The following is a 27170-nucleotide window of genomic DNA, read 5'->3' as shown; positions in this document are numbered from 1 at the left end:
ATTGCAAATGTATACTCTTGGGAAACAATAACACAGCGATCTGTTGAAGGAACCGTCAATTGTTGGATGTTGCTGATCTGTTGGGTTAAAATAATGGATCCCAACTGAACTAACAGTGTTCCATTGCAATATGACAACAGTGATATTACCATTTAGGAACAGATTAAATATTGTATCTAGTCTTAATTTTAACAAAATTTACCATATACATTAAGTATAATTAACGTTAACATATGACAATAAAAAAAAACCAATGACAATAATTTTTGTTTGTAACTTATGTAAATAAAGACTTTATTAAATAAAAATATATGTATAATTAATTATTTATAACACAACTTGTTGTAAAACAAGTTAACATACTAAAATGGTAAATAATATTATTTAAGGTACATTGGTATTTGGCATTTGAGCAAAAGGCGGAGGTATTTACCTTTCTAACAAATTAGTAAAACTACTATAATAAATACATTTTAGTATATAAGGTTTTGTAGGAAATATTATGATTACATATTAACCTCCCATAGTTTTAAATTATTATCCATAACTTCATGGAACCAAGCTCGTTTTTTAATGTCCTTGAAAGCTGGCGCTAATGTTTTTAAGTCAAGTTTTAATAATGCTTCGTTGCCTAACATTCCATTCAGTTCACTTAACAATTTTGTATCTCCGTGCAATTTCAGTAAGGAGACAAAAGTAAAGAAATAAAATTTTACTCTTAGTCTATGTTGTACCCAATTTTCAACAGTTTTATTTCCACTAGCTGATTGTATTTTACCCACGTGTTCTGCGTACCACGGTGAGAAGTATCCTGTTAACTCTTGATTAGAGATCTGTGACACGCCTTTTGATTTTAAACGTTCTTTAATTAGCTTGTAAGCCTTTGGAGCATATACATACACCTAAACATGTACATAATAAAAATATATTAGTAACTTATTCTTACCAATTTAATTAAATATTATAAGTGAAGCTAACATAATTTCCATATTTAAATTAATGCACTTATAATGAATTGATTTTTGAAGAAAAAAATATATATTAGGAGTTTAACTTTTTGTTCTCTTTAAAATAATTTTCATTGGAATACCTACAAAGTAGAAACTTATTGATTCATTTTCAAAATAATTTTTAGCAAAAAGTCTCCACTAAAAAACTATTATAATTTTTTAGTATTGTTGTGTGTATTTAAATCTTAAAAGTGTTTATTATTAAGGAAAAAACGAACGATATATAGTTATTTCATAGGTAATTAATTTTTTTGAAGTTTATAAAACTTGCTCGTATACAGATTAATGTAAAAAATATTTTTCGTTTGACTGAAAACGCCGTGTACTTTTACAATTAGTCGTTTTGACTCTTGGAAAACATTTAAATATTATGTCACACCATAGCGTGTGAATGATATTATAATCGAACTATTTGGTAATAAGTTTTAATTTCTAATTATAAATTAACTGCATACAAAACAATGGGTTGTACTTGCCTGATAAAGAGAATTGCCAGTGACATATGACGTCACATAATGAGATCCAAAACTCCTGACAAATTCAATGACCGACAAACTATCGCCGACATTAACAGAGGCCACCTGTTTGGCCACTGGTTCGTGAAGGTCAGTGCTCTCCATATCCATTGCTAAATTAGCAGTCTCCCTATGCCTAGCCACCCTGACGAGGACATAACAATGATCACCGCTTACATAAGACATGTCTAAACCTGTTGTGAAAAAATGCATCGGTAATGTAATATATTAATAACGTATTGTCGTTTTAAGAAAACGTACACAATAATCGTACGTATTGTAATAAATTTTTACACAAACAACTGCACTCCGGTGTGCCGTTTAATGAACAGTGATTCGTGAGTATTTATGCCTAGGTACATAATAGCTGCAGTATTATACTCAGGGGTAACTAATTTACCGACTATGAACACATTAATTGCGTACTTATATTAATGAAATAATTATTATTCGACTAACCTAAATTTCTAGCCAACGTTAATTTCGACCAACTGCCCGTAAAGGCCTGCCACGGCTTGTCCAGTCTTTCTACGGAAAAATCTCTAAAATAGGCTTGCAATAACTGTTTTACGTTATCACAGAATTCCATGTGAAAGTCCCCTTGAAAAACTTGACCTCCTCCGATACTTCTCTTGAGACTATACAGTATAGGATGAATATTCGATTTTAATCAGTACCTATATTATATGTATATAATACAACAGGTAGACAAGCGTTACAGTGCAACAGGTGTACCTATTTAGTGTCTCTACGCGCATCTACCCGTGAATGTATTACTATTATTATTATAGTATTTTACCTTTGTTTTTCGACCACATTCGTAAACACGTCAACTGTGGGCTCTCTGAATATCCACGAATGGTCCGTGTCGTTCCTGGGGACTACTCTCATGCTTATGCTAAAGTACCCATAACGGTTGAACACGTTGATGGCGTTACCCACTCTGATGTCCGCGTGAGCTGCCTTCTGTTGAAGTCTTAACGCGTAGAGAACGAAAACTATCAACGCCTTAGTCCCATCGATGCCCATCGCTCGAACTGAGAATATAATAATAATAACAAATATTATTGTACAACCATGATGGTTACTTTACAATAGAATAACATCGTGTTGAGTAATATATTGTGTACGCTAAATCATTCATTTATTTTTTTCGCTATATCACACTTGCGCGTTTCATACGCGTTTTGAAACATTTTGACTTATCGAAATACTAATTAAATGTTAATATCGGCTGCTGTGACGGTTAAATTATCAACGAGTGTGCACGTGCAGCGTATTGTTATTATAATCGACCGGTTTAGTGAAAATTAATGTACACATATGTATCTATTTATTTATATATGTATTTCATATTCATATCATCGATATGTTTTACTTGAGATCTGCAAATGTGATTTAAACATGAATAAATATTAATATTTTGAATCTGTTCGTAAGCGCACTCGGTCATCGCACGATATAAGATTTATTATTAAGGAACATGAAACTTTGGGTAAATGTCTCGATAAAATAGTATGTCGAATGGTATCCTTCCTTTTTCATGACGATTAGGGCCGTATTTGGGAATCTGTTGCCTCAGGTGAAATAAAAATATATATTAAAATTAACAGACAGAGAAAATAAAAAATTTGCTACCTTTTTAAAATCTGCCATCGAGCCCCTTATACCCCTTGTACTAACCTTAAATAAGACCATTATCGCAAAAAATAATACGTATGACCAAAAATAACGAACGACATAATATTATATAATGTACGATACAAGTGTACATAATAACATCGCTGGAGTTTATAGCAGGGCAATTAACTTACTGTTGATTTCGTTGATTCAGTGGCACATGGGACTTATTTTTTGCGAGGAGCGAAAATATTACGAGATACACCCCTACTCCTCCACCTTATCTATCCTAACGGGATTCAATAATTACAATTAAATATGCTTGTTATGGATCCTAGGGGAGGTGGTAGGGGAAGCCGCTCCCCCCGTTGGTCATACTAATGGTAATATATTTAGTTTTTATTTTTGTAACATTTTGTAAACATTTTATAAAATATTGTTGGTAGTGACAACGTCAAAGATTCTGTATTATTATTATATCATGCACGTATAAGCAATCGTGGTTTTTAGAATTAGTTTTAGAAACCAATCAGCAACCAATAATTGTGTTTTTCTAATATTGTATTGTAACTGACCGACGATGATCGTTTGCATCGAAAGACTGATTTTGGCTTACTAATTTATTACTAAGTCGTCTTAATTAACAGGTTTTTTGCTGTAGAATGTATGAAATAAGTTACATAAGTAAGACGTATATTTGTATACGTAGTATATTTCTGTTTTCTATGATATATCTAGTCACCTAGGTGGCTAGATATTTTGTGGTAGGGGACCACCCACCCACTAACGATTTTTAAGGAGCAATTGCTCCAAAATAACACCATCACGTCACCGCGTTGATTCATTTAACTTTAAAATAATTTATTACTTTGTTATGACAAATGTTTAAACTCTTTAATTTTTGTAATTGATTGATATTGTATACTGTAGCTGCAGGCGGCTGTTATATAGCTGTAGTTATACTGCAGTTTGCTGATTTACCGTTAAGTGGAAAAACAAATAATTAATAAATACAATGTATATGTAGGTAGGTACTTGATTATAATTCATAAAAGTATTCAAAACTGGAAAGCCAGAAATTTTATTGCTGTATTCGACTACTTTCACATTTGTTTTATTGTATCGGTACTACTCGTCAGTGATGAAAAACTGATTTAGATTCGTGTATACGTGATAACAGGGTAAAATATAATACTGATTTTTTCAGCTAAAAATTATGCAAACAAACAACATTCTATTATGTATTTTATTGTTATTAATAATTATATAGTTTTGTATACATTATGTGTATTATACATACAGTATAACCTCGATTATTCGGATTAATGGTAGAGAAGAGTAACACGGATAAATAAAAAAACTTGTTTTCAATCCAGATATTTTATTAAACGAATCATGAAAAAATGTATGATGTTGTATGGATATTAAGTGTGTACAATGTTATTTTCTTAATGACTATTTTCGAAACGGCTATAGCAAATGCTAAAAATACACTAAATACTATGGAACAAATTCGACAGAATTGAAAATTTCCTTTATGTATTAGTAATAACGTCATTGGGTAAATATGAATGTTGAAAAACCTCTAGTAAGTCTTTATTAATCTTAAATGATTCTTATCTACCTGTGACATATATGGCCATATTTTTATCGTCGAAAAAGTTAATTTTTTTTTGATAATAAGTACGTAATAAAAAATACGATATAAAAATACATACGTCCGACCTAATAAAATTTTTTTAAACGAAAAATTTTAAACGATAATTTTGGAGAGTGAGCACGGTTAATCGTGAACACGGATAATCGATACACAGTCGAGATTCCACAGTGTATATATATTTATTTTATTGACGATGATATGTATATATAATACACGGTAAACTAGTAATTGGTATTATTTTATAGTAGGTACTACTTATACCTGCACTTAGCTCTCTATATAGTTATTAACTATACTGACAATACTATTCTCATTAAAAAGTGTACTACTTAAAAATATGGCAATTATTTTTGAAACTACGACGGCTGTTTAACTCGATATGTTAGTACAACTTTATTGTTTATATTTTGACATTCTATAATATATTTGTGAAGTTTCGATGATGTATTTGCTAATACATGGTAGCGCACTGAACTGTACATGCATATTTTTTCTCTTATAAAAAAACAATGTAATGAGTTTAAATGCTTGAATATATTCAATAATGTTATAAAGTCAATATCAAATGATGGATATATTATATTTTAATGAATCGAAAATGAAAAACAATTTAATTAAATATGTAAGCTGTGTTACGCAATTTCGGCCAGTCAAAATTGTCTATTGAAAATAATAACTTGTAATAAACAAATTTGTATTCATAATGATATTTTTCACGCTGGAGAACTTTTATAATATTGTATTAATAAATCTGAACATTAGGATAATTGATTTAAATTAAGTCAATGATCACATTAATAAAAACTAATAAAAATATGTGTAACCTATTCATACGTTTTTGTTGATTATTATCGACGAATTAGCATAGATATGAAAATATGTGCATTGTACTAACACACATACACACACACACACCTTTACGCAATCACTACAATCAGTTAATTTGATGTATGGTTGAAAAGACGTTCGGTTGCAAAACGAATAAATATATTCAAAGATAAACTTGAAAAAAGAGATCCAGTGCCCCACTGCCTACATCTTCTTCTTCTTGTCGTATCGGTCTTCATATTCCCTTCGCTCCCCAGTAAGCCGCAATTTGTATTGCTTTGTCTGAAAGCACATGCCACTGCCACATGCCCACTGCCTACATAGAACCTCCAATCAAAATAATAATTACGATTTCTGTTACACGTGTACAAAATATGTAATTATTAAAATTATTGTAATATCTGTATTAGTGCACTTGACTTAGTAATTCTAAAATTTGTACTTTTTTTTCGCTAGACTTACTTTGGCGATAGGTCTTATTAAAATTGTCCGCATGATTACCCGGATCATATTGTTTCACAATCTATTTTCTATAGAACGGTGATGTTTTACAAGTTAATATATATATATACAAGTAAATATAAATTTAGTAAAAATTTGAATCAATCAGCATATGCCGGATAAATTTGAAGAGCCGACTTTGGTAGGGAGATGACTTTTCAGTACTCTTTAATATAGCATTAGAAAAGGTAGCCAAGAAAAGTAAATCGGCAAGATGGATTACTCCCGGAAGATTACAGAAGACAATGCGGAATCTCAGCGTACGGAGATGTTATTATCATATTGGGATCATCAAATATTTAGGATTATCATTTTGTAGATAATCAAGAAGTAAAAATGGGCACCAAGGAATTAATAATAAATAGCAAAGATTTCGGACTACGAATAAGCGAATCATAGACCAAATATATGGTAATTTCTAGTCGAGAAAATTGTGGGGACCATTTAGAAGTCGCGAATTATAAATTTGAAATATATTTCTATCTATCGTATTTTTAAATACAATAAATAAACTACAGTTAATAGCAACAATGATTATCAAGAAGAAATTAAAATATAAGAACAAATTCAGGAAATAAATGTTATTATGGATTAATGAATATCCTCATATCAATACAGGTATCAATTAAATTGAAAACTACAATATACAAGGTTTGTGTTGCGATAAATGGCCCCAACGGCCTTTAAAAATCGATTGTGGTGATGATCATATATATATATTTATATGTATATTAATTTAAATCATAGGTTCGATCTGATTATTTACTAATTATAAACGATAAGCTAAATATTGCAATAAAACGTAAGGATTAATCTGCAGTTTTAATCGGTGACCAACAAATACATGTATGTAATAATAGAAAGACGCGAAATAAGTAAATATGTACAATATTATTAACTTATGTTAAAGTAAAAAAAAAAAATATTCGTACTGCAATTTTTCATGGCTAATACATGTTAACTCATACATAACTCATATTTTAAGTACATATTTATTAAAATTAAATAGGTTAGATTTTTAAATTACAAATAAGTACTGTGCGAAGAACCAGTGTAATCGACACATTGCGTAAATTGCATACATTTTATAAAGGAGATCAACTAAAAAAAACATCACAAAAGAAATATTTTGAAGGGTAAGGGTTTGTATATGAAGGTGAAGTATTATAATGATGGTGTGTGTACATAATATTTGATCGAGCGTAACTTGCATCGAAATGTGGTGTGCAGCAGCGTGCTTCACAAAACTAAAATCATTAAAAAAAAACGACCACATGCCTATCATAAAATAAAACGGAAACGTTTCTCGATTAATACGTGGATCCGAATATATTAAATATTATATTCTATCCAAATTCAATGCCAGTTTTATGAAACTGTCCATAATTACATAGTAGTGTATACGATAATCTGTAAAATAATATCTAAATATACCTTGTATGCATATTAAATAGCTTTTTATGTGCCTAAATTAAATTATAGACGTCGAGACCGTTTGGAACACTTTTTGAGAAATGGTCCACAATTAAACAATATTGTAATATAATATGATAGATCAAATGTTTGTTTATTTTCTTATTCGGAATTTATATTATATGGTTTTCTGTAGTTTATTTAAAACATTTCATTGCATAATGGTTAATGGTAGGGCTAGATTAAATTCTAGATAGTTTATGGAAGTGTATTTTCGATAGTTTCTCGAATAATACCGAACATTTTAACAATGTGTCCGTTTTGATATTTTAATCTATACGTATTATTAACCCTCACCAAGTCATAAAGACGAAAATAGATAATATCGTACCAAATGAAAGTGGTTAAAGTTCATACCTAGTTCTTACATGGATATCGTTTTCTGCATATTTAAAACGCATTATACCTGCAATACATTTTCTGAAACATCCAGGTTGCAACGTAAAAACATGGTCGACGGCTAATGCAATATGTTGACAGTAAAGCGTATTAAGCCCTTTGCGTGATTTCAACACATAACACGCATGAAAAATATCACAACCCCCCTATATATACGTATATTACGTATATATTTATATATACGTATATATATATATATATGTATGTAGAATAAATACGTATTATTATCGTATAGACGGGCATATATGTTTAATAAACTTGACGGACGTGCCCGGTATGGGCAGCAACTTCACAAAAGAAAAAAAAATTAAAAAACAACAAACCCTCTAAAATAAATTTTTAAGAATAGCCTTAAAGACCCCTATAATTCATGAGAAACAAACAATTACGTAATGATATGAGCCAACCATACTTATATGTATGGATAACATAACAATTTAAAATTTCCATGAAAACTTCACAAAGCTGACGAAGCACTCCATTATAAAATTGGCAGAAGGTCCGTCAATCTAAGGTTAAAACCACGGCTACTACTGGATATTCTACTTGAACCCAAAGAAGACACCACAGATTCAGACATGGATCTAGACTTATAAGCTTACCCACCAACAATTTGTTAATATGATTGTATATTAATTGTAAATTTTAAACTTAAATAACATTACTTGGTGTATTAACACAATTAAATAAATAAATAAATAAACCGGACGTAGTGATTTACGTCAATACAGTTAAAACATACATAATGCGTCTACCGATACCCAAAATATTATTAGTAATTATCGTATAACCACTGTCCAACCGCGTGCAGCAAACGTCAGGACATTGGCCTTCAAATTATTGCACAAAAAAAAAAAAGAAACGTTGTGTAAATGAACTCATATATTGTTTTACACATAACAAGACGCGTTTTAAAACAGATTGCTACGTAGGTATATATACTATTTTAGAGACAAAGGTTTTTATACGTATGACGTCGTGATCATATTATACAGCCTTCAAGTGAAAATTGTTTACATACATTATCACGACGAATAAAATAAAAAATTAATAAAATACCGAACGAGCAAGAAGAAAAAACACTAGATAGTTTCTCATCGTCACTTGGACATCCGGGTGTCCTTCGACGGTAATAAATTTTTTTTTTTTCAAATTTGATCTCAATATAAATTGGTCGCTCGATTATATTATGTAGGAGATAAATGTACGTGAATAAACTTTACACAAATCACGTTATGACGTACTTGGACCCGGAAAACTTCCCTACACAGATTAATTTTGTTTTAGTTTATTTCTTATCATAGGCACACTCGGGCGTTTAAACGTGCTTATTAATGCTATATCAAATAAAAAAATCTTTAAAAAAAAAAAAAATGTATAAATCGTAAATATACCGGGGACCTAATTATATTATGGCCATGAGATGTATTCAATGGTCAAAGATAGATTTTAATGGTATTTACCAACCACGACTGGATTTGATTACACATTTTTTTTCAGCTTTTACTAAAAACCTTCAATAAGTGTACGTCATCCGATACCTAGCGCTAAAAATAATTATCTTCTGTAACTTCACAGCTAATGGCAATTAGTAAATCCTATTGTGTTTACCGATAGTAAGATTGATGCTTGGAAAGTTCTTTTGAAAAAGGACCTCTAGTCCATGTTCACGTTAATTTTGTTAAAAGAAAACTAAATTCTTTCCCATTTCGGGTTTGAAGAAAGAAATTAGTTCTTTTTCTCGTTACTATATAAAAAACATTATTCGTTCTTCAATAGTTTTAAAGTGTAATTAATAAAATTTATAGTTGAATGATATTTTCCAGCCTCTAACGATGTCACACCGATAAGACCGTTGCAACTGACTTGATATTTTGTAAGTCTCGTCAATATTATCGTACTCAGATTTAATTGTATAGCTTTTCATTTATAAAAAGCTTTAATAATAAAAAAAAAACTAAAGATAATACGAGCTACCCATATTTTGAGTTCCCTTCCAAGCACTGAGTAAGACCATTCAACTGGCCATTGGCTAAGTTCCACGTGAAAACGTTATGTGTACCCGCAAACATTTACGAGTATGCGCATCATCGGCTCACATTACGTTGCAGGTTATGAAAGCGGCAACCACATTACTCGAGTATACTCGGTAACTGGGTATACCCAGTTGTCATTACGAGTGTTGTACGTCAGACCATTACATTATTATTATACGTATGGAACACATGGAAACGTTCTGATTACTATACGGTATTACAATATCGTAATTTAGAATCCTTAAAGTTAATCGCATTCGGTACTGGTATTGTATGCATCGGAGCGCTCGTTTTTCCGACCATCCGACCCGCAGTAATATGCGGGCACTCACACAGTTATTACAATTATGTATACATAATATTTATATTTTCTATCATTACGCTACCTATTTTTATTTTATTATTTTTTTCATACACATTCATACGTACTATTGTAATAATAATAGTACTGAACTAAACCGAAAAACTCTACACAACTCCGTCGTCGCAGCAGTAGCAGTCATTTGGGCGTTGCGGAACTAATGAAGTGAATATAATAACACCACGAAAAAGTGCATTTACACCGTGCGCGGGCCACATCGATACAGGCCAAATCGCCCAGAGTCGCGCGTAGTCGGTTTACCCACGAACAATGTACAATAATTAAACACAGTAGTTTTGTCCCGAGAACAGGATGACGTAATATCGTCGTAGGTATACACCTCTTGTGCATAGATAGATAGGTGTATAACCAATGATACGGCTCGCCGGGTTCGTCCTGGATTAATTGACCACCCGATCGTGACATACTGAAATCGGTATGTTTTCACGAAATAAAGAAAAAAAAACTAAAAAAAAAACCCCACTATATTATGTTCAAATCTTCTTTTGTCCCGCCGCGGCGATCAGAAATATTTGACAACATTAGTAATATTAAACTTGTATACGGTTCAATGCACTTGGTATCGAAAACTCTTCAGTACGGAATGTATCACGAATAGTTGACATCTATTCCCAGCCTTTATATTAAGGCAGCCATAAATGTTCTTTGTGTTGGATAGACCCTAAAAAAAAACCTAGTATGCTTTAATAAAATCAAATTACTAATAATTTTTATTATGAGGAATTAGATTATACACTTTAACGCATTACTGCAAAACTAAATTCTTATATATACATATGTGATTATATTTTGATAACTAAGTGGTTTTTCTTGTCATTAATTTACAAACATCAATTTACCGATCAAAAATATTTTGCGATTAAATATTGGGAATCGCTACCCTATGCATTAGTACTAGGTATATTATTTGTGTATAAAACGGAAAATCATTGTGTGATGTAGAATACGTATTAATGTTTTTTTTTTTTTTTTTTTGCTAAAAAATTTACAACTGCACTAACGTCATTTATTTAAACGATAACACTAATATTGTAATCTCGACCAATATTTTGTTGGCTTAAAAATAAAAAAATATTCTGTTCAAAATTCAAAACAATAAAAAATTTTTTACAAAGGATCTTACATTTTCAAACATAAAGAAAAAATAAAACGTTTACAAAAGAGTAAATATCGCCCTATAGACGATTGGCCATCACTGCAAATTATTAAAAACCTGCCAATTGGTTTTTGGTCGGTATCTCAAATCATGGCTCTGAAGTGTGTGTAGGAAATTTAATTTATTAAAAATCTATGTAGGTATAGGTAGATCGGTTGAAGAAATATGACCGGGTTCGATATTTGCAGACAGAATTTCACCTTTTTTTCACTTGTAAGAATCATATATTCTAATACTTGACAATTTTAATTTATAACTGACAAGACTAACATTTCTAACAATTAACTAATAAACAAAACAGGTCTTTATAAAATTACCAAAATTTAAATCTTACATAATTTGAATAAATAATTTGCCGATTCAATCTATATACATACAATATAATATGTTTGATGAATTTTTTTATTTATATTTTCTGCTCTGTTATTATATTACACTGTAATTTTAACGCGTTGCTTATAAATCTTGTATTTATATATTTTATTATATAATAGATAACACTGACATGTTTTTTACTAATTAAAAGGCTAAAATAAATTTATCCACTTAAGCAACTTGCATATATTACGTATAAACAATGTGTAAACGTTATTTTTTACTTTCAACTTCAATTGCGGGTAAGAATAATAATACAAATAATAATAAAAATAGTAATAATTAAACAATTAAAAATATTATATCGACCGATGTATGTGATGTATGTATGGTATAGTAGGTACGTGATGCAAATCCAAACTATTAGTAGTATTGCAATAGTTAATCAAGGACCGTGAAGTGGTTTTGAAAAACACAAACCTAAATACATCTATTCATATGGTTTAAACTATTCTATGTAATTTATCGCGTTTATCGTTTCTTTTAGTATACAGTAGTTTCCATACAGGAACCTAATTCACATTGGTCGATAGTTAAGCGCTGCTGCAAAATCTTTTTAACTCGAATCGAATTAAATTACATATTTCATCTTCTCTTTTCGTAAGGTTGATTTGGTAGTTGTATTCTGTTTGAGCCACAATGCCTAACTAGAAATTACAATATGGTGGTCTCCTTCTCTTTCCACATCATAATTTATGAGTCAATACTTTACATAACTTCAAGCTGCTGCCATCAATTATTCCCGTTGCTGTTAGTTCTGCTACAGAAATTGCAAATGGTCGGTAGTAGCGGTTACTGCTTCCGTCCGCTATCTTTTTTTAATCGCATTTATCGATAAGCAAAAGTCACACTGTAGGTCTTTTCTGGACCCAACATTTAGGATTTTTTGTATCAGTATAATGTTTTCAACTTCTTGTCGTTCTAGGTCCATAGTTTGTATTTTTAATTTCTGGACCATTGCTCTAAATCGAAGTGAGCAATCCAAAACAGGCCGACTCATTCATTTTGAAATTCACATATTTCGGAATACTATTAAAGTTTTTCCTATCATAGTAATTTTCTTATTAGGTACAATTCATATACGTCTGTACATTGGTTGGGCAATATTTGGCATTAAATTCATATCTTTGACAAATGTATCGTTTTGACACCTGATCAAATGGTTGTATTCTGTAGTAAGTCATGCCTATGTAGAATTGATTATTTAAAATTTTATTCTAGACTAATGGATCAACTTTTATTAGCCAGGATACTCTTCTGGAAATGTTTCTTCCAGTGGTGTTCTTTTAATTGAGGCGTTGTAGTAGTCTACCGGAGTGTGTTTCGTAATTCGTATTTTTTAGTGGCGGAGACAAGGTATAAATAATTAACATTTTACAGTTAATATTTTGACTTACATAATTGTTGTCATTAACTGTATTATAGATTATATACATATATATATATATATATATTCTTGTAACTTATTACTTAAGCAATAAATTAAAGAATAATTTAATTTCAAATCTGTTAAAATTGTAAAATTATTCGGCCTATAAGGTAATTTATGGGGGGGGGGTAACGACCTTTTAACCTCCTCCTGTGTGCGCCACTGGTTGTTTCAGTGTAAAAAATCGTCTAAAACTTTTCCTGATAATTCACCATCTACGTTGAACATTAATACTTTTGGTTGTAGCGTTTTTTCTTGAGTAACGTTTAAATTACTAATGCTAGTAAGTACTTTCATTGTTATATATACATACCACATAAACGCGCGTTTATTATAACTACATATGTTGGGCATAATTACGTAAAAGTATACATACCTGTATACTGTATGATACCAACATTTTTTTTTTGAATTTCCTATTGAAACGATCGTTAGAGGTCTTTTTCATTCGGGAGGGTAACTCATCCATATTGTTATTATTCTTATTCGTCGAATCCTCGAAGTTCAATTCGATAATGATAATGAATATAGGGCTCTACGTACTTATAGTGTTTATACTGTCTGCATTATTTATATCTGATAATATACTTAACTTCGATAGTACTAGAATAATTATAGTTAAGCTTACAAGAATATTAACAACATACGTATGAATATCACTACATGACAAATTAATAATATAATAATATTATTATGCATATTTTGCACTGCAAAACGAATAGTATTATACCTACATTACTCGACAAACTGCACCGCGCACACTCGATCTGACCTTCATAAGTGCATTTTCAAAATGTACGCCAACTCGGTTAACCATATACCGTGTCAATAATATATCGAAATATTATACCGGTACACCTACTTGCCCATGCGCAGCACAGCACTGGACGGTAACTAGTGTTGTGTTATGCACATACTCAGTATAGACTATAATAATTATTACTGTTTGTTATATGAATGTAAAACTACCAAAACAAGATATATACATAAGTTATAAAACTGGCAAAGCGGGTTACGAGTAGTAATAATATGTATCGACGTTGAGTAGTAGGAAAAAAATTATTAAATATCGTATAAATATATTATGTTTATAAATATAGAACGTATATTCGTGAGCGGCATTCAACCCGCAAACATGTGGCATAATTTCGCTGAAATATAACATGAAATATATATATATATATATATATATATACCAGATAGCGGTTTTACACATTAATTATTTATTAAATCAAGCACGTTTGTATAATGATAGATAAAATCATTTCACTAATAAGAAAAAAAATACGAAGATAATATAGGTACTGCAGAGATTGAGCGTTAGGCACACTTTTCGTTTCGCCCACTCTGTTCCGATCCAATGTTATTTATACTATTCATTTGAAAGCAAAAATACGAACTTCTACAAATCAATTATATTAGAAAAAGTATATTGACAACTATATACGCTAAATACTCCAGTATCTCACTCATTCATCGATGAATTCTATGGGACGTTTCTCAATCTTTAAACGTCAATAAACCAATAATATACAGTTGAACTCTCATAACACATAGATTTGATTAGCATAGTGACGTTGAGTAACATTTCCAGATTTGTGAAATTGGAATTAAAAATTTTATTGAATGTAAAAAAAAAAAACAACTCATATCCGAAATTCTAAATACATACAGGTTATATAAAAAAACAAATTAATGCTATTTGTTGAAGATTAAAATACGTTAACGTTATTATTACCAATACTGAAGTAAATATCCGACAAAAATATTTTGTTTTTGAGATTCATCTAAAGTTGAATAATAATATGAAATGGTTTCTTTTAAAACCTAACGTAGAATACTGTGCAAGGTTTTAAGTATTTTTCGAAATTTTCTTCAAAACTACTGTATATTTTCGAAAATTATTTTTTAAATTTATTATTGTCTAATCTATACTTGAAGAGATTTTGAACGAACATTTTTTAACACTTTATACTACATCATACCCAAATTTACTCAAATATTATATTTAAAAAAAAAACTAAAAAAAAAAAACAACTATATGGTTCTAAAAGTTCTTTTTGTGTGTATGTAGATGTTTCTATATAAAATACACTTAAGTATAACCTACAACTGAATTACATATTCCTATATACAATTTAATAGTTCATTATTTTAATTTGAGTTTTGTCGTTTCTCAAGACAACGAGATTAGATTCATTGTTGATGACCCACATAAAAATGTTTAAACATAAAATATGGTTGCCAAATTTCTTACAACTATGTATATACCACGATGATGACCCATAAAAAGGTTATATTCCATTATTGGCTACTTTCAGTATATACAATTAAAGGAATAATCATCATAACAATGTATTTTTTTAACAATCTATAAATCGATAATATTGATAGTTCAAACAAGTATATTTAAACTTGTGCAATAACATTACATAATAGAGATGCATACCTACCATACATTATATCTGCGATATTTGAATTTAAAAAACATTAAATTATTATTTTGATGTTTACTTCATATATTTTAAATTGTAATTTTTATTTTACTTATGCACGAGGAAACAGTTGTATTATAGTTCGATCCATTAAAATAGTTAAATTAAGACACAGCTTATTATAATATTTTATGTAAAAGTTAATTATTAATTTTTATTACTTAATAAAGACTATAATTTAAAACGAATACATAAATATAATTGAAAAATAATCGTGTTAAATAATATTTTTTTTAAATGTGTACAGTAATATTTTTTTATGCATACTCCTAATGGAAAAATCATAAACTAAAATCACTTTTAGAAAGAGATTTGACCTAAAGGTCGGAGAACTATAAATTACTATATAAGTAAATTAATAGTCACACGTTCATTGATATCATGTTCGTGTAAACTTACTATTGTTCAAACACAATACCATAATTTGTAGTTATTTGTTGGCTATCTATTCTTTAATTAAAAATTTGAATACAATCAAGAGACTATAACATTTTTATGCCAGTAGGTATATTTTGATTTTTACAACATAAATTATTCAACTCATTTTACTGATTTGGAACACCAACCGGTTGCAACTATATCTTGTATCAAATAGGAATATTTCTAAAGTGTGACGTTATTAAATTATTTATTTAAACATTTTCTCACATTAAGACATGTTTTTTTCTCTAAATATCTACACCTTGTGTTATTTAAAAACAACTTCATATAAATGAATATTAAATTTCATTGCCATGTGTCCATTTACTTATTGTATGCGTATCGGTGTTTCGTATAATTGATAAATATAATTATAAAAAAAATTCGTAAATAAATTGTTAGTTCGAGGTTCTCGAATCACACTATTAATCCAAAACGACTATAGGTATTGTTTTTTATTTGATTATCTTTATACGTCTTTTTGAATTTCACTTATTTAGGTGCTTGCAGAGCACGTACACAACAGGTCTCACAGTGTATGCTGTCATTAAACACGAACTATAAACAATTCATTTTGATTTCACTTGTTTTAGTAATTTAATCGTATTATTATTCGAATCCTCTTATTTTTAATTAGATAGCTACTTAAAGTTAAAATAAGTTCGATTGCCTTATCTTATGTTATTATACCTATAACCTAACCACCAAGATTAGTACACCTAATTATCAAAAATTTTAAAATATTATTTTTCCAAACACGCAATATAAATGTATTAATCATTATATTATAGATACGTCACATAATCTGTATATTACTAACATAGTACCTAGAAATTTAAAATACTCTAGATTAAGTATAACCATTTATTCGCCGTGGTTGGTAACCTTTTTAAACGCATATAGGCCAACAAATAAATAATTGGTTCTGGAAAAGTAAAAAGTATTCATCGATATTTCATTCTCTAAATGATAACTGGTAACTCCAGAATATTGAAATATTTTAAAATATTTTGAAACAAAATTATTCGTTAAGTAACAAAAAAAGGAAATAATACTCAATGCCTATTCTATACGTGTAGTTAAAGTAAACTAAATATTTTATTTATTTCAGTTTTATTTATATCAGAATTTATTTTGATTTATTTGTTCTGACAGTAAATTGTCATTGTTTTTCATAAACGAAAGGAAAATCCTGATAAGTTATGCACATATACATATACTCGTATAAGATGCGAAAATAGTTTTTTCAGTTATATTTGTGAAAACAAAGAGTGTTCGGTGAACCGTATCTATATAACTATAAAATAGTCATTTAAATTTCATCCACGTGAAGCTTTAGGTTAAAATGACTCACTGCGGGCTTTGCAAACCGACCACCACAGGTTATCGACCATAGTATTTCAATATTTTCATTTAGTTTAAAATGTTCTATCACAGTACAAACATTTTTTCTTTCACCCGGTGAAGTTATAATATGATTTTAAAACAATATTTACTATAAACTGAATTAATTTACTACAACTATGAGTAATTACATTTTTACAGTCAGTTAAAACTTGTAGATGGTATTGGACTTGTTATATTATAATTATTATTTATATTTATAATATAAGGTTAATAGATGTACAGGTAATAATATTTTATCGGAAGGAAAACAATTTAGTTAAAACAATATTTATAACAAAATTACTTACGAAACTATTAAACGTGTATTATAGATTTTACAAAAACATGTAATTATATTATTAACATATAATTTTATGGTATGAATAGGTTTTAAATCATTCTGTGATATAATTTTGATACAAGAGCTATGTAACATGTAAACATCCATACCAGCATGTAAATATTTATTATAAATGCCCAGTAGCCGAGGTCTTAATTATGTTTCTACATTACAACTTAAATATATAATATTAGTATATTTATTATATTTGCCTCGATATTTTCAAAGGTACAAATTACTATAATAAATGAAAAAAGTATAATCGGGATAAAATAATATAATTATACCTTCAGTTATTATTTGTGATTTGTCTACAAAATATTGAAAAAGTGCAAGCCAATATTGTAATAAATAAAGTCGACAATAAAGTCGAAAAATCAATGCATTTATAATAAGTGCATATACCATTTTAAATACTATAATTATATTTATTTATTAGTGTCATATTTATAAACATAAACATAAACTTATGCAAATGCGCAAAGTGTGTTAATTTTTAAGATAAACAACCTCAAAACTATGTCTCATTTAAATAACCTATTCAAATATATTGTTGAACACTTTATAACTACCAAACTGTATTCATTGGTTTGTAATTTTATTATATTATATTGATATAATATTAGTATATACATATCAAGGTTATTATGAGTCTGGGGGCGATATTAAGAAGAAAAAAACGCAAAATACACCAAAGTAAAAGTAGGTAGTATGAAAACAATAATTTAAAAAAATCGTTTTAAAATATTTTAAACCTACTAGCGTAGTTGATATTTTACAGAAGATGGTATAAAGTAAAAGATATATTGTACGACTTTCTATTAAATAGTAATGTACTCGTATTTAACGCGTTATATAATCAATATTTGTAATAATCCAATACATTTTTGGTTGTAATGTTTTGCATATGCCTACATAGACATTAACCGAATTAAACGCATCACAAGGTCGCAGTTATATCACATTATAATATGATATAATACTGACCTTGTGGTTTATGTTTAAAATATTAACCGTCATCTCGATTGTGATCTGGATACATTGTATTCTGTAGGTGCGAAAAAAAAATAAATCATAACAGAAATGTTTATACTTCAGAGCAAATCCAACAGCGGCTCCGTAGAATAAATAAATACTTGCAGATGAATTTACTGAGTGTTGGTTATACTACACGTGCACACAGGTCCGGCTCAAATGTTTACTCACACCTAGGCAAACTAAAGTTCTGCCGCCCCTTACATGTAAATATTACATTAAATATTTTTTTTACATAAGCAATACAAAAATAGACTTTATTCTGAAATAATTAGATTTATTTATGTAAAATTTACAATATATTAGTTCAACACATTTGTAGTCAAGTAAACCACTACTCATTAAAATAAAATAAAACAATTTTTAGTTTTATTTTTTACTACGCATAATTTGATATGAGTAGCTACTAGAGGAATTGTAATCTTTTTTTAAAAAAATTATATATAGTTTAACAATTTTAAATGCAGCTCTAGACATGGGCCTATATCATCTACCTTTTAAGCCGGGCTTGCGTTTACTTATATGTGCATAAATTTGTAGAAACCAATACGTGCCCATACGACACTTGTTGCGAGAATGCAGCTGTATAAAAATGTATCGGTAGAATTTAGTACACGGTATCTAGCGGTAGTGGTAAAAGTTTAAAACGCATGCGATGATCAGGATTGTCACTGATACACGGGGTGGGATCGAGAAAAATTGGCTCGCCATTTTAATATAATAATATTCGTGTGTAGTATCATCGTCGATTATGTATAAAAATGATCACCAATACGTACAATATTACATAGAATGAAGCGTATCTCCGTCAGTCACTATGGACATTTATGAACACACAATATATTATATTTTAATGTCCACCTCTGGTGGCGTATACAGAAAATATTATTGGGATGGGCTACTACATATAGACAGTGTTAAATTATCACTGCTAATAATTACTAACAAGAAACAGTAGGTACATATCTACATTTCATTTACAGAATGTCCCAAAACGATTTGACGTTGGACGTAAATTTTAAATGAGCATAAAGCACCATTTAAATATAACGTACATTTAAAATAATTTTTAAGTTTTTTAAAACATTTCTGAGGGGGCTGTAGCTCACTAGGCTCCCCCCTTATATACACCATTGCCCACCCCATAATTCTGAAATGTCTTCGGGATCGCAAGTTTTATGGTTTTATATTTAAATAAATGTATATACATATATAGGGAAACATGGGATAAGATGGGACAACTGGATTCCTCCATAGTCAGTAATAAATTTATTAATATAACATCTTTAAATGATTTTGTGGAGGTTTGTCAGACGGTTTATAATAAGAAATAAATGTTAACTGATTGAAATTATATATTATCAGTGTTTTTCAATTTTTGCTTAATAGCCAGTTAATGTGTGCAAAAGTTAACATCATTTTAAGGTAAGTAAAGTTAATTATTTCTTAACAATTTTTTTTTTTTTTTGATAGATCTATACACTTCTGTAATTTAATATTATGCAATAATATTTAAAATATATAAACAATTTTATTATATAGGTTTAATTGAAAATTATTGGTTATCGGGGACATAATGAAATAAATTAATGGGGGCATGACGGGACATGCCTATTCCACAAAGGTCAAATGAAGGAACATCTATTCCTAAAAGAAAAAGTTTAACCACAGGAAAAACCATTGTTCTTACGGAATCCCCATACAAAAATGAACTTGAAAAAAAAACAAGAATAGTTAAATCAGTAATTAAAAGGAAATCATTAAAAAAAAAGTAAAATAAACCTGTCATAAAAAAAGAAAAGAAGAAAAAGATACTTAATTCATGCACAAATAACGAAGATCATATGTTCACAGAATGCATTTATTGTGGCCATTATTATGCAGAATCAAATGAAGATTGGATATGTTGTCAGAGTTGCGAGAAATGGGCCGATTTGTCTTGTTTTGGAAAGGACGAAGAAGAAAACACCACATACGTATGTGAACATTGTTTATAATTATAAATATTTATGAAAAGTTAAGACTAAGAAAGTATTATTTTTAATTTCTAAATAGGTTTTTTTTTTTGTTATTTTAATGTATAGGATATTTAATCTTTGTTAAATAAATTAAACTTTGTTTTATATTTGTGTGATATTTGGTACCTAACATTATTTATTTAGAAATAAGTATGCATATTAACTTATTTAAAAATGTGTTTAGAATTTGTGTCTCATTTTACCTCAGGGTGTAGGCAAGATGGGACAGATGGCACTTTTTAAGGTTTAATTTTTTTTTTTTATTCAAAAACACAACAACAATTGTTTAATGTAAAACATTTACAAACCTAACAACTTTTTTTTTTAATATATAAATCGAAAATTCATCTTCTACAAGAAGTTAAACATTAGGCGTCTCGTCGTACCCCAGGTTCCCCTATATGGATTTCGAGAACACAGGCAGATGAGTATGAACAGTTTAGAGCATTAATAAACGTTTAAGGGGTACCCACGTTTCAACAACCGTAGACGGCGGAATTGAAAAACCCTTCGCAGCGCCGCGGAACCGACGGTCATTGGACACGCTAAGGGATCGCACAATGGCCGCGGTACGCGTGGCGCACGTAAAACATCTCACCGCGCGTTACGCGCAACAATGTAGAGAACATACCTAATGTACTAGAACGTGCGCGGAGCTTTGCCAATCGTCGAACTCCTGTAGTCCATGCCCGAGCACCGTGGGCGCAGGCACTGCACTGGTCCGGGCGGGCAGTACCGAAACTGTCCGGATTAGTAATGCGTAACGGGTGCGCGACGTTCACGATTTCGTGTTCGCGACGACGGCATTCGGGTGAAGACCGCGAAACGCGCGGAAAACAGCGAACCGTGTTGAGTAACGGGCAGAGGACGTGCAGGTTGGAAAAGTCTACGCGTGCATTAGCGGTACGCCGGCAACGACCGAGTAAAGTATTGAAACGTTTCGATCGCGACCACGCGAGTACAGGTGTGTGAACCGCGAGATGAACGTGTCGTGGCGGTCGTCACGGCGGGGCCCAGGACGGAAAATGTGCAGGCGCGAATCGGTTTCGTTTCGCCGGTAGAACGTACACCGCGGACGTGTGCCCGCGCGTCTCGGTCGTCGAAAAGCGAATCTGTTGCGCCGCGCGGCAATCGTCGGACTGCGTGCTCGCCGTGGCCCGTACGCCGCCGCGTGCCCGACCGACCGACCGACCGACCGTGTGGTGCGTGCGTGCGTAAAGTATTGCCGCCGCCACCACAGATTGTACACGACGCGCGCGCGGTCCGTACACGGTTCTATCCACTCTTTCACCCGGTCCGTGCGGCCGCGGTGCATCGCGGTCGCCGCAACAACAATGAACGATCATTACATTGCGACAGCAGCCAATAACGACGATTAATAACAACAACAATGCAACAGCATCTCGCCGTGCGCGGCAACAGTGGTCGGCGGAAACCAGTTCCGCTGTTCTTCGCCCCAAGACGAACAACATCTACACCGTCGTAAACGCGAACAGTTGAATTTTTTTGCACTTCTTACCGTCCGATTCGAAAAACGATTGAAAGACGGCGATGATCGAATCGAAAAAACGTGATACGTCTATACCTTTGACGATGAGTCTAATGACAATCGTTTGAATCTGCTGCACAATGTGCCGGAAAATCATTTTTTCAGTATTCCAATCACTAATGGATTGGTAGTCTGAAATAATTTTCGTACTAGATGTGTACACAGTTATGCGCGTTGGCTAACGTGGACATAATATTTGTAGAAAGGGTGGAGTGTAAAAACTTAAAGGGTGGCCACTAAAAAATATAGAGGCATTTACTCGATCACTTTACCACCACTCCGCAGCACGTTTAGGTTTTACTTTACGCCCTACCGGTGGCTTCATTTGGGAAGGGGCAACTCATACATTTGCCACAGTCAAGATTTTTGCCATTCCATAGTCGGCACATCATCAAAATATAAATACTTCTTTTATAGAGCTATTGACAAGTTGTAAATCAGAAAAATGAGACATGTATTTAACGGGTTCTTATATACTAAGTACAAATCATTAAATTTTTGAACTGGTTTGATGTCCCTCTAACCTCACTTTAATCGGCACTTAAGTAAAATGAGCAACTGAGTCGGACATTTAATAAGAATATCCAGACTGCCCTACTCTAGAAAAAAACTGAAATAAGACCACTAGGCACTACACTTTGCAGGTCTCAGAACTGGCGGATTAAGAGATATTATTATCAGAACCTTAAGAATTTCCACTTAAAAAAAAAATTACAAAATATATTAATACAGAAGTGTCTAATACGATAATATCTTGGTCTTGTTATGTGTTCATATCAAAAATAAATGGATTGTTCAAAAACTTCATCCTAAATTCTCAACTTTTCTAAATTTTAATCTCAATTTTATTAATTACATTTCGATGTACGACTGCAGCCCTACCTCAATCGGCCTTCCAAGATTATTTTAATAGTTGTCGATAGCCACCAGAACAATCTGACTACCTTGAAGACTTGTGATGCATCAATACACCACGTACACGTAGTTCGCTGTTTTTTAATCAACATCAAAATCATAACTTAATGTCACACACAACCACGCGTATTTACATCAAATAAATTTTTATATTGAAAATTGTTTATTTTAGTATATTACATAAGAAAAAAAATCTTTTCTATTTACGAAAAATTCATAAAATTTACAATTGTGACAATATACATATCCACTTAGATTAACATTTGTAAAAAATGGTTATGAAATAAAATTATATATCACCACATATAATAAAAATATATAAACATTAAAAAAATTCTCATACTAATATATCGATTGATAAAAGTGCAAATAAAAATTAGTAATGGCCATCAAGCCAAATCTTTATCAATTTAAATATGTATGCCACTTTATGTATGAATACATGCAAGTTTAGAAAATTGAGTTTGATTACGTCTACTTATACGAGTTATATTTCATCACATGGAAGTACACGCATTTTATTATCTTATATAGGAGTGTGTGTGTGTATAATAAAATCGTATACCTACTCCTTTACACTAAATAAATAAAATAATTATACAATATTTGTGTCACTATAAAGCACGTTTATGTGCAGCCTAAAAATTAAAAACGTAGAAAACCATGAGATCGGAAACTAGACTATCACATATTTATTATAATTTATACAAAAATGTATGTATAACTTATAATAAATCTCGAATAACGCCTCTAATTTATAATTATAATTACCCACTACTAGTAAATAAATGCAAACCCGATTCCGGAACGAAGAACATCCTATTATAACTAAAGTCCGAATTTATATGCATTTGCATGTTTGTACTAAGTGTATGCATGTCTATGGAGGTTTAAAGTGTCCACGATTCATATCACACCGAATTTAAACACCAAGTTTTATGTTGCATATTTTGAGAATTATTGTATATTTGTTCATAAATGCATGTAGCATGAATATTTAATGGGTTTTAATAAATTAACTATTTTAATTTACAGAAAACTTTGTAATCGTTTCGAATAGAGCACACATAGACATGATAGGTATTAAGTTTCAAAAATATTATTTTAAAAGATTTGTATTTTTTTTTTAAGTTTTCTATTGGTTTTTTGAGGGTAGGTAACTTCAAATGATCTAAAATATTTATTTTTAGTTTTGTTTTTTTTTTTTTTTTGTATACTTGTTTTTAAGTTCCCTAAAAATTTTAGATTGATTTAAATAATTTAAAATATAAAGCAATTGATATTATAATTTTTTTTGTTTTTTATAAAATATTTAGAATTTGATTTGGTATTAAAGTGTGGTTTTTTTAAAAAAAAAACACATATTTTATAATGTGTAACATAATGTATATAATTGCATATTTAGCCACTTTTTCTTTGCATATTCATATCATATTTGACACTTTTTAAATGCTTATAAATCCGGGCTCTAATTATAACATTAAATTGTATTATATGCATCGGAAAAACACTTAAATATTATTTTTATAACATTTTGTCAAATAATTCAACATGCAATCGCGACATTTTTTTTCGAATATACGAGTAGATTGAGTATAATTTGTATTCATTTGACGATGATATTATTAATTATTTTAATGAATAAGAAAATGCATCATAAGAAATGCTATGATTTAGGTAAATACCTCAATTACTTAATTTACAATTTCAACTAAAAGTTTTGTAAATTATTCTAACACATACCCGAAATTGTATTAGATTATATCAAATGTAAGAAATTCAAATGTACTCGTATTATAAACACACATATAAAAATCAAGAATCCATATGATAGTGCCGCTATGACTTAAAAAAAAACCTCTGTAATGATTTATTATTGAAGATAAATATATTATTATGTTGTACTATTTTATCGATAACATCCAACTGCGTAGTATCTTATTCACTTCTATTCAAATAGTAATTCGGTCGCGTGGCGTATACAAGTCGTGGACTACATTCGATTTATTATTAAAATCTTATTTTAGCATTTTCATTTTTTTAATTGAACATCTTTTATAATATTATCTTTTCTATGGCCATTGTATTTTATCGGCACGCTACACAATAGAATTAATTTATGAAAGAATTTGACTTACACTAGTCACCACACCCCAAATAGATATTACAAACGAGACAAATATAATATGCATTTATATATGCAGCGTTTATCTTGTAAATATACAAAATTGAGATGTCTTACCTAGGTTCTATTGAGGAACCCTTAATTGGTTATTTTACCACTTAGTATGATAGTATCTGTGACTGAACTACTGAAGGCTAAGAGTTCATAGGTTAACCAAAACATATAGATAGATGCCATACAACACATGATTATGACCCTGGGCTAAAATTATCAGCATTTCTGGTTTTCCTTTCATGTACTAAAATGACATGATATTTTTTAAAAAAAGTCATGGAAATTAATTAGTACAAAAAGCAGTTTATAGAACAAACAAAAAATATGTACATAATTATAAAATTGTTCAAATAATTTATAATTTTTAAATATGCTCTAGGTGAACTTTTAATAGTAATTAACGATTGACCAATCGATTCTTGGCGTAAGATTTAAGATTTTTTTTTTGCGAGTCAGAGGTATGAATAATATTATAAAGAATAATTGTTCTAAAACTTTTATTCTAGATCTAAAAAAAAATTCCATTTTATTTATGTCCACTAGCTGATATAAAATATGAAATGGAATTTCAAACATTATTTATCATGTATATTATCATTATGTTTTACAAAAAAATTATTGCACAGAATTCAGGCAACTACAGACTAATACTGAATGAATGTAAATTATGTTTATAATTATTATTACGGAATTAATTTTTTGCAGCGTTTACTTAATATAATATAACGCCATAATACCTTGCCGGTTGCATATTTCAGAAATAATACTTTTAGATTAATGGCGGACAATAATACATAATAAGAAAAATAATACGTTACTTCATTTTTTGACAAGTTACTCTTGACACTGTAAAACAAAAATATTTTTAATTTACAATACATATAATATTCTTCTAAAACTTAAGTTTTAAAACTAATCATTGAATACACGTAAATATTATGGGCATTTTTTTCACAATGACGAACAGATGGAAAATAATTGTATAACTTCGAGTATTCTTTACGATAAATTTGAGGAAATCATAATTTTATAACTTCATACTTTCCAGTATCTTCAACAAAAAAATTAATTAAAAATTGACCTACTGATATGACTACTGAAGAAATGGATACGTACCTATATTACTATCAATACGATAGAACATTGAAAAAAACATACATATACCTAGCAAAGTTGAATTTATTGGGGAGTGACATGGCGATCACCCCTCCTTGAACTTTTAAATTATTAAAATTATGGTCAAGTTTTCATTTTACTTTATGTATCACTCAAAAATATTAGCTCATCTCACCCTTATATAAGCTTCAAATCCACTCCTCATATTTAAGATTAAAATTAATTAGAACTATGTAAGGTTTTATTTTAACATAGCTTTACTATTTTTATTAATATTATTTCTATTATTTCACTATTTTTTAAGTTCTTATAATTATTTATATACGCTATCAA

General features: G+C 30.0%; 1 protein-coding gene across 1 annotated transcript; it reads right to left on the bottom strand.

Moving 5' to 3' along the window:
• Window positions 1-263: 263 nt before the first annotated feature.
• On the bottom strand, window positions 264-22070 carry LOC112683251 (torso-like protein). Its single transcript, XM_025554176.1, has 5 exons — window positions 21710-22070; window positions 2325-2562; window positions 1985-2163; window positions 1487-1719; window positions 264-902 (listed from the first exon to the last, which is right to left on the bottom strand). The coding sequence occupies exons 2-5, from the start codon at window positions 2552-2554 to the stop codon at window positions 507-509; spliced, it is 1038 nt and encodes a 345-aa protein (XP_025409961.1). The 5' UTR covers window positions 2555-2562; window positions 21710-22070; the 3' UTR covers window positions 264-506.
• Window positions 22071-27170: the final 5100 nt, after the last annotated feature.

This window comes from Sipha flava, unplaced genomic scaffold, assembly GCF_003268045.1.
Source record: "Sipha flava isolate LNK unplaced genomic scaffold, YSA_version1 104_pilon_pilon, whole genome shotgun sequence".
NCBI classification, from domain to species: Eukaryota; Metazoa; Arthropoda; class Insecta; order Hemiptera; family Aphididae; genus Sipha; species Sipha flava.
The sequence above is the reverse complement of the archived record's forward strand: the minus strand, read 5'-3'. Positions and strand labels throughout refer to the sequence as shown.

What these genes read in the sequence shown, in the direction of transcription:
- LOC112683251 (XM_025554176.1), bottom strand. Translation starts at nt 2,554, where the DNA reads ATGGGCATCGATGGGACTAAGGCGTTGATAGTTTTCGTTCTCTACGCG. An exon ending in AACGTTGGCTAGAAATTTAG is followed by an intron (nt 1,720 to 1,984) that starts GTTAGTCGAATA and finishes TTTTCACAACAG; the next exon opens with GTTTAGACATGTCTTATGTA. An exon ending in CTGGCAATTCTCTTTATCAG is followed by an intron (nt 903 to 1,486) that starts GCAAGTACAACC and finishes GTACATGTTTAG; the next exon opens with GTGTATGTATATGCTCCAAA.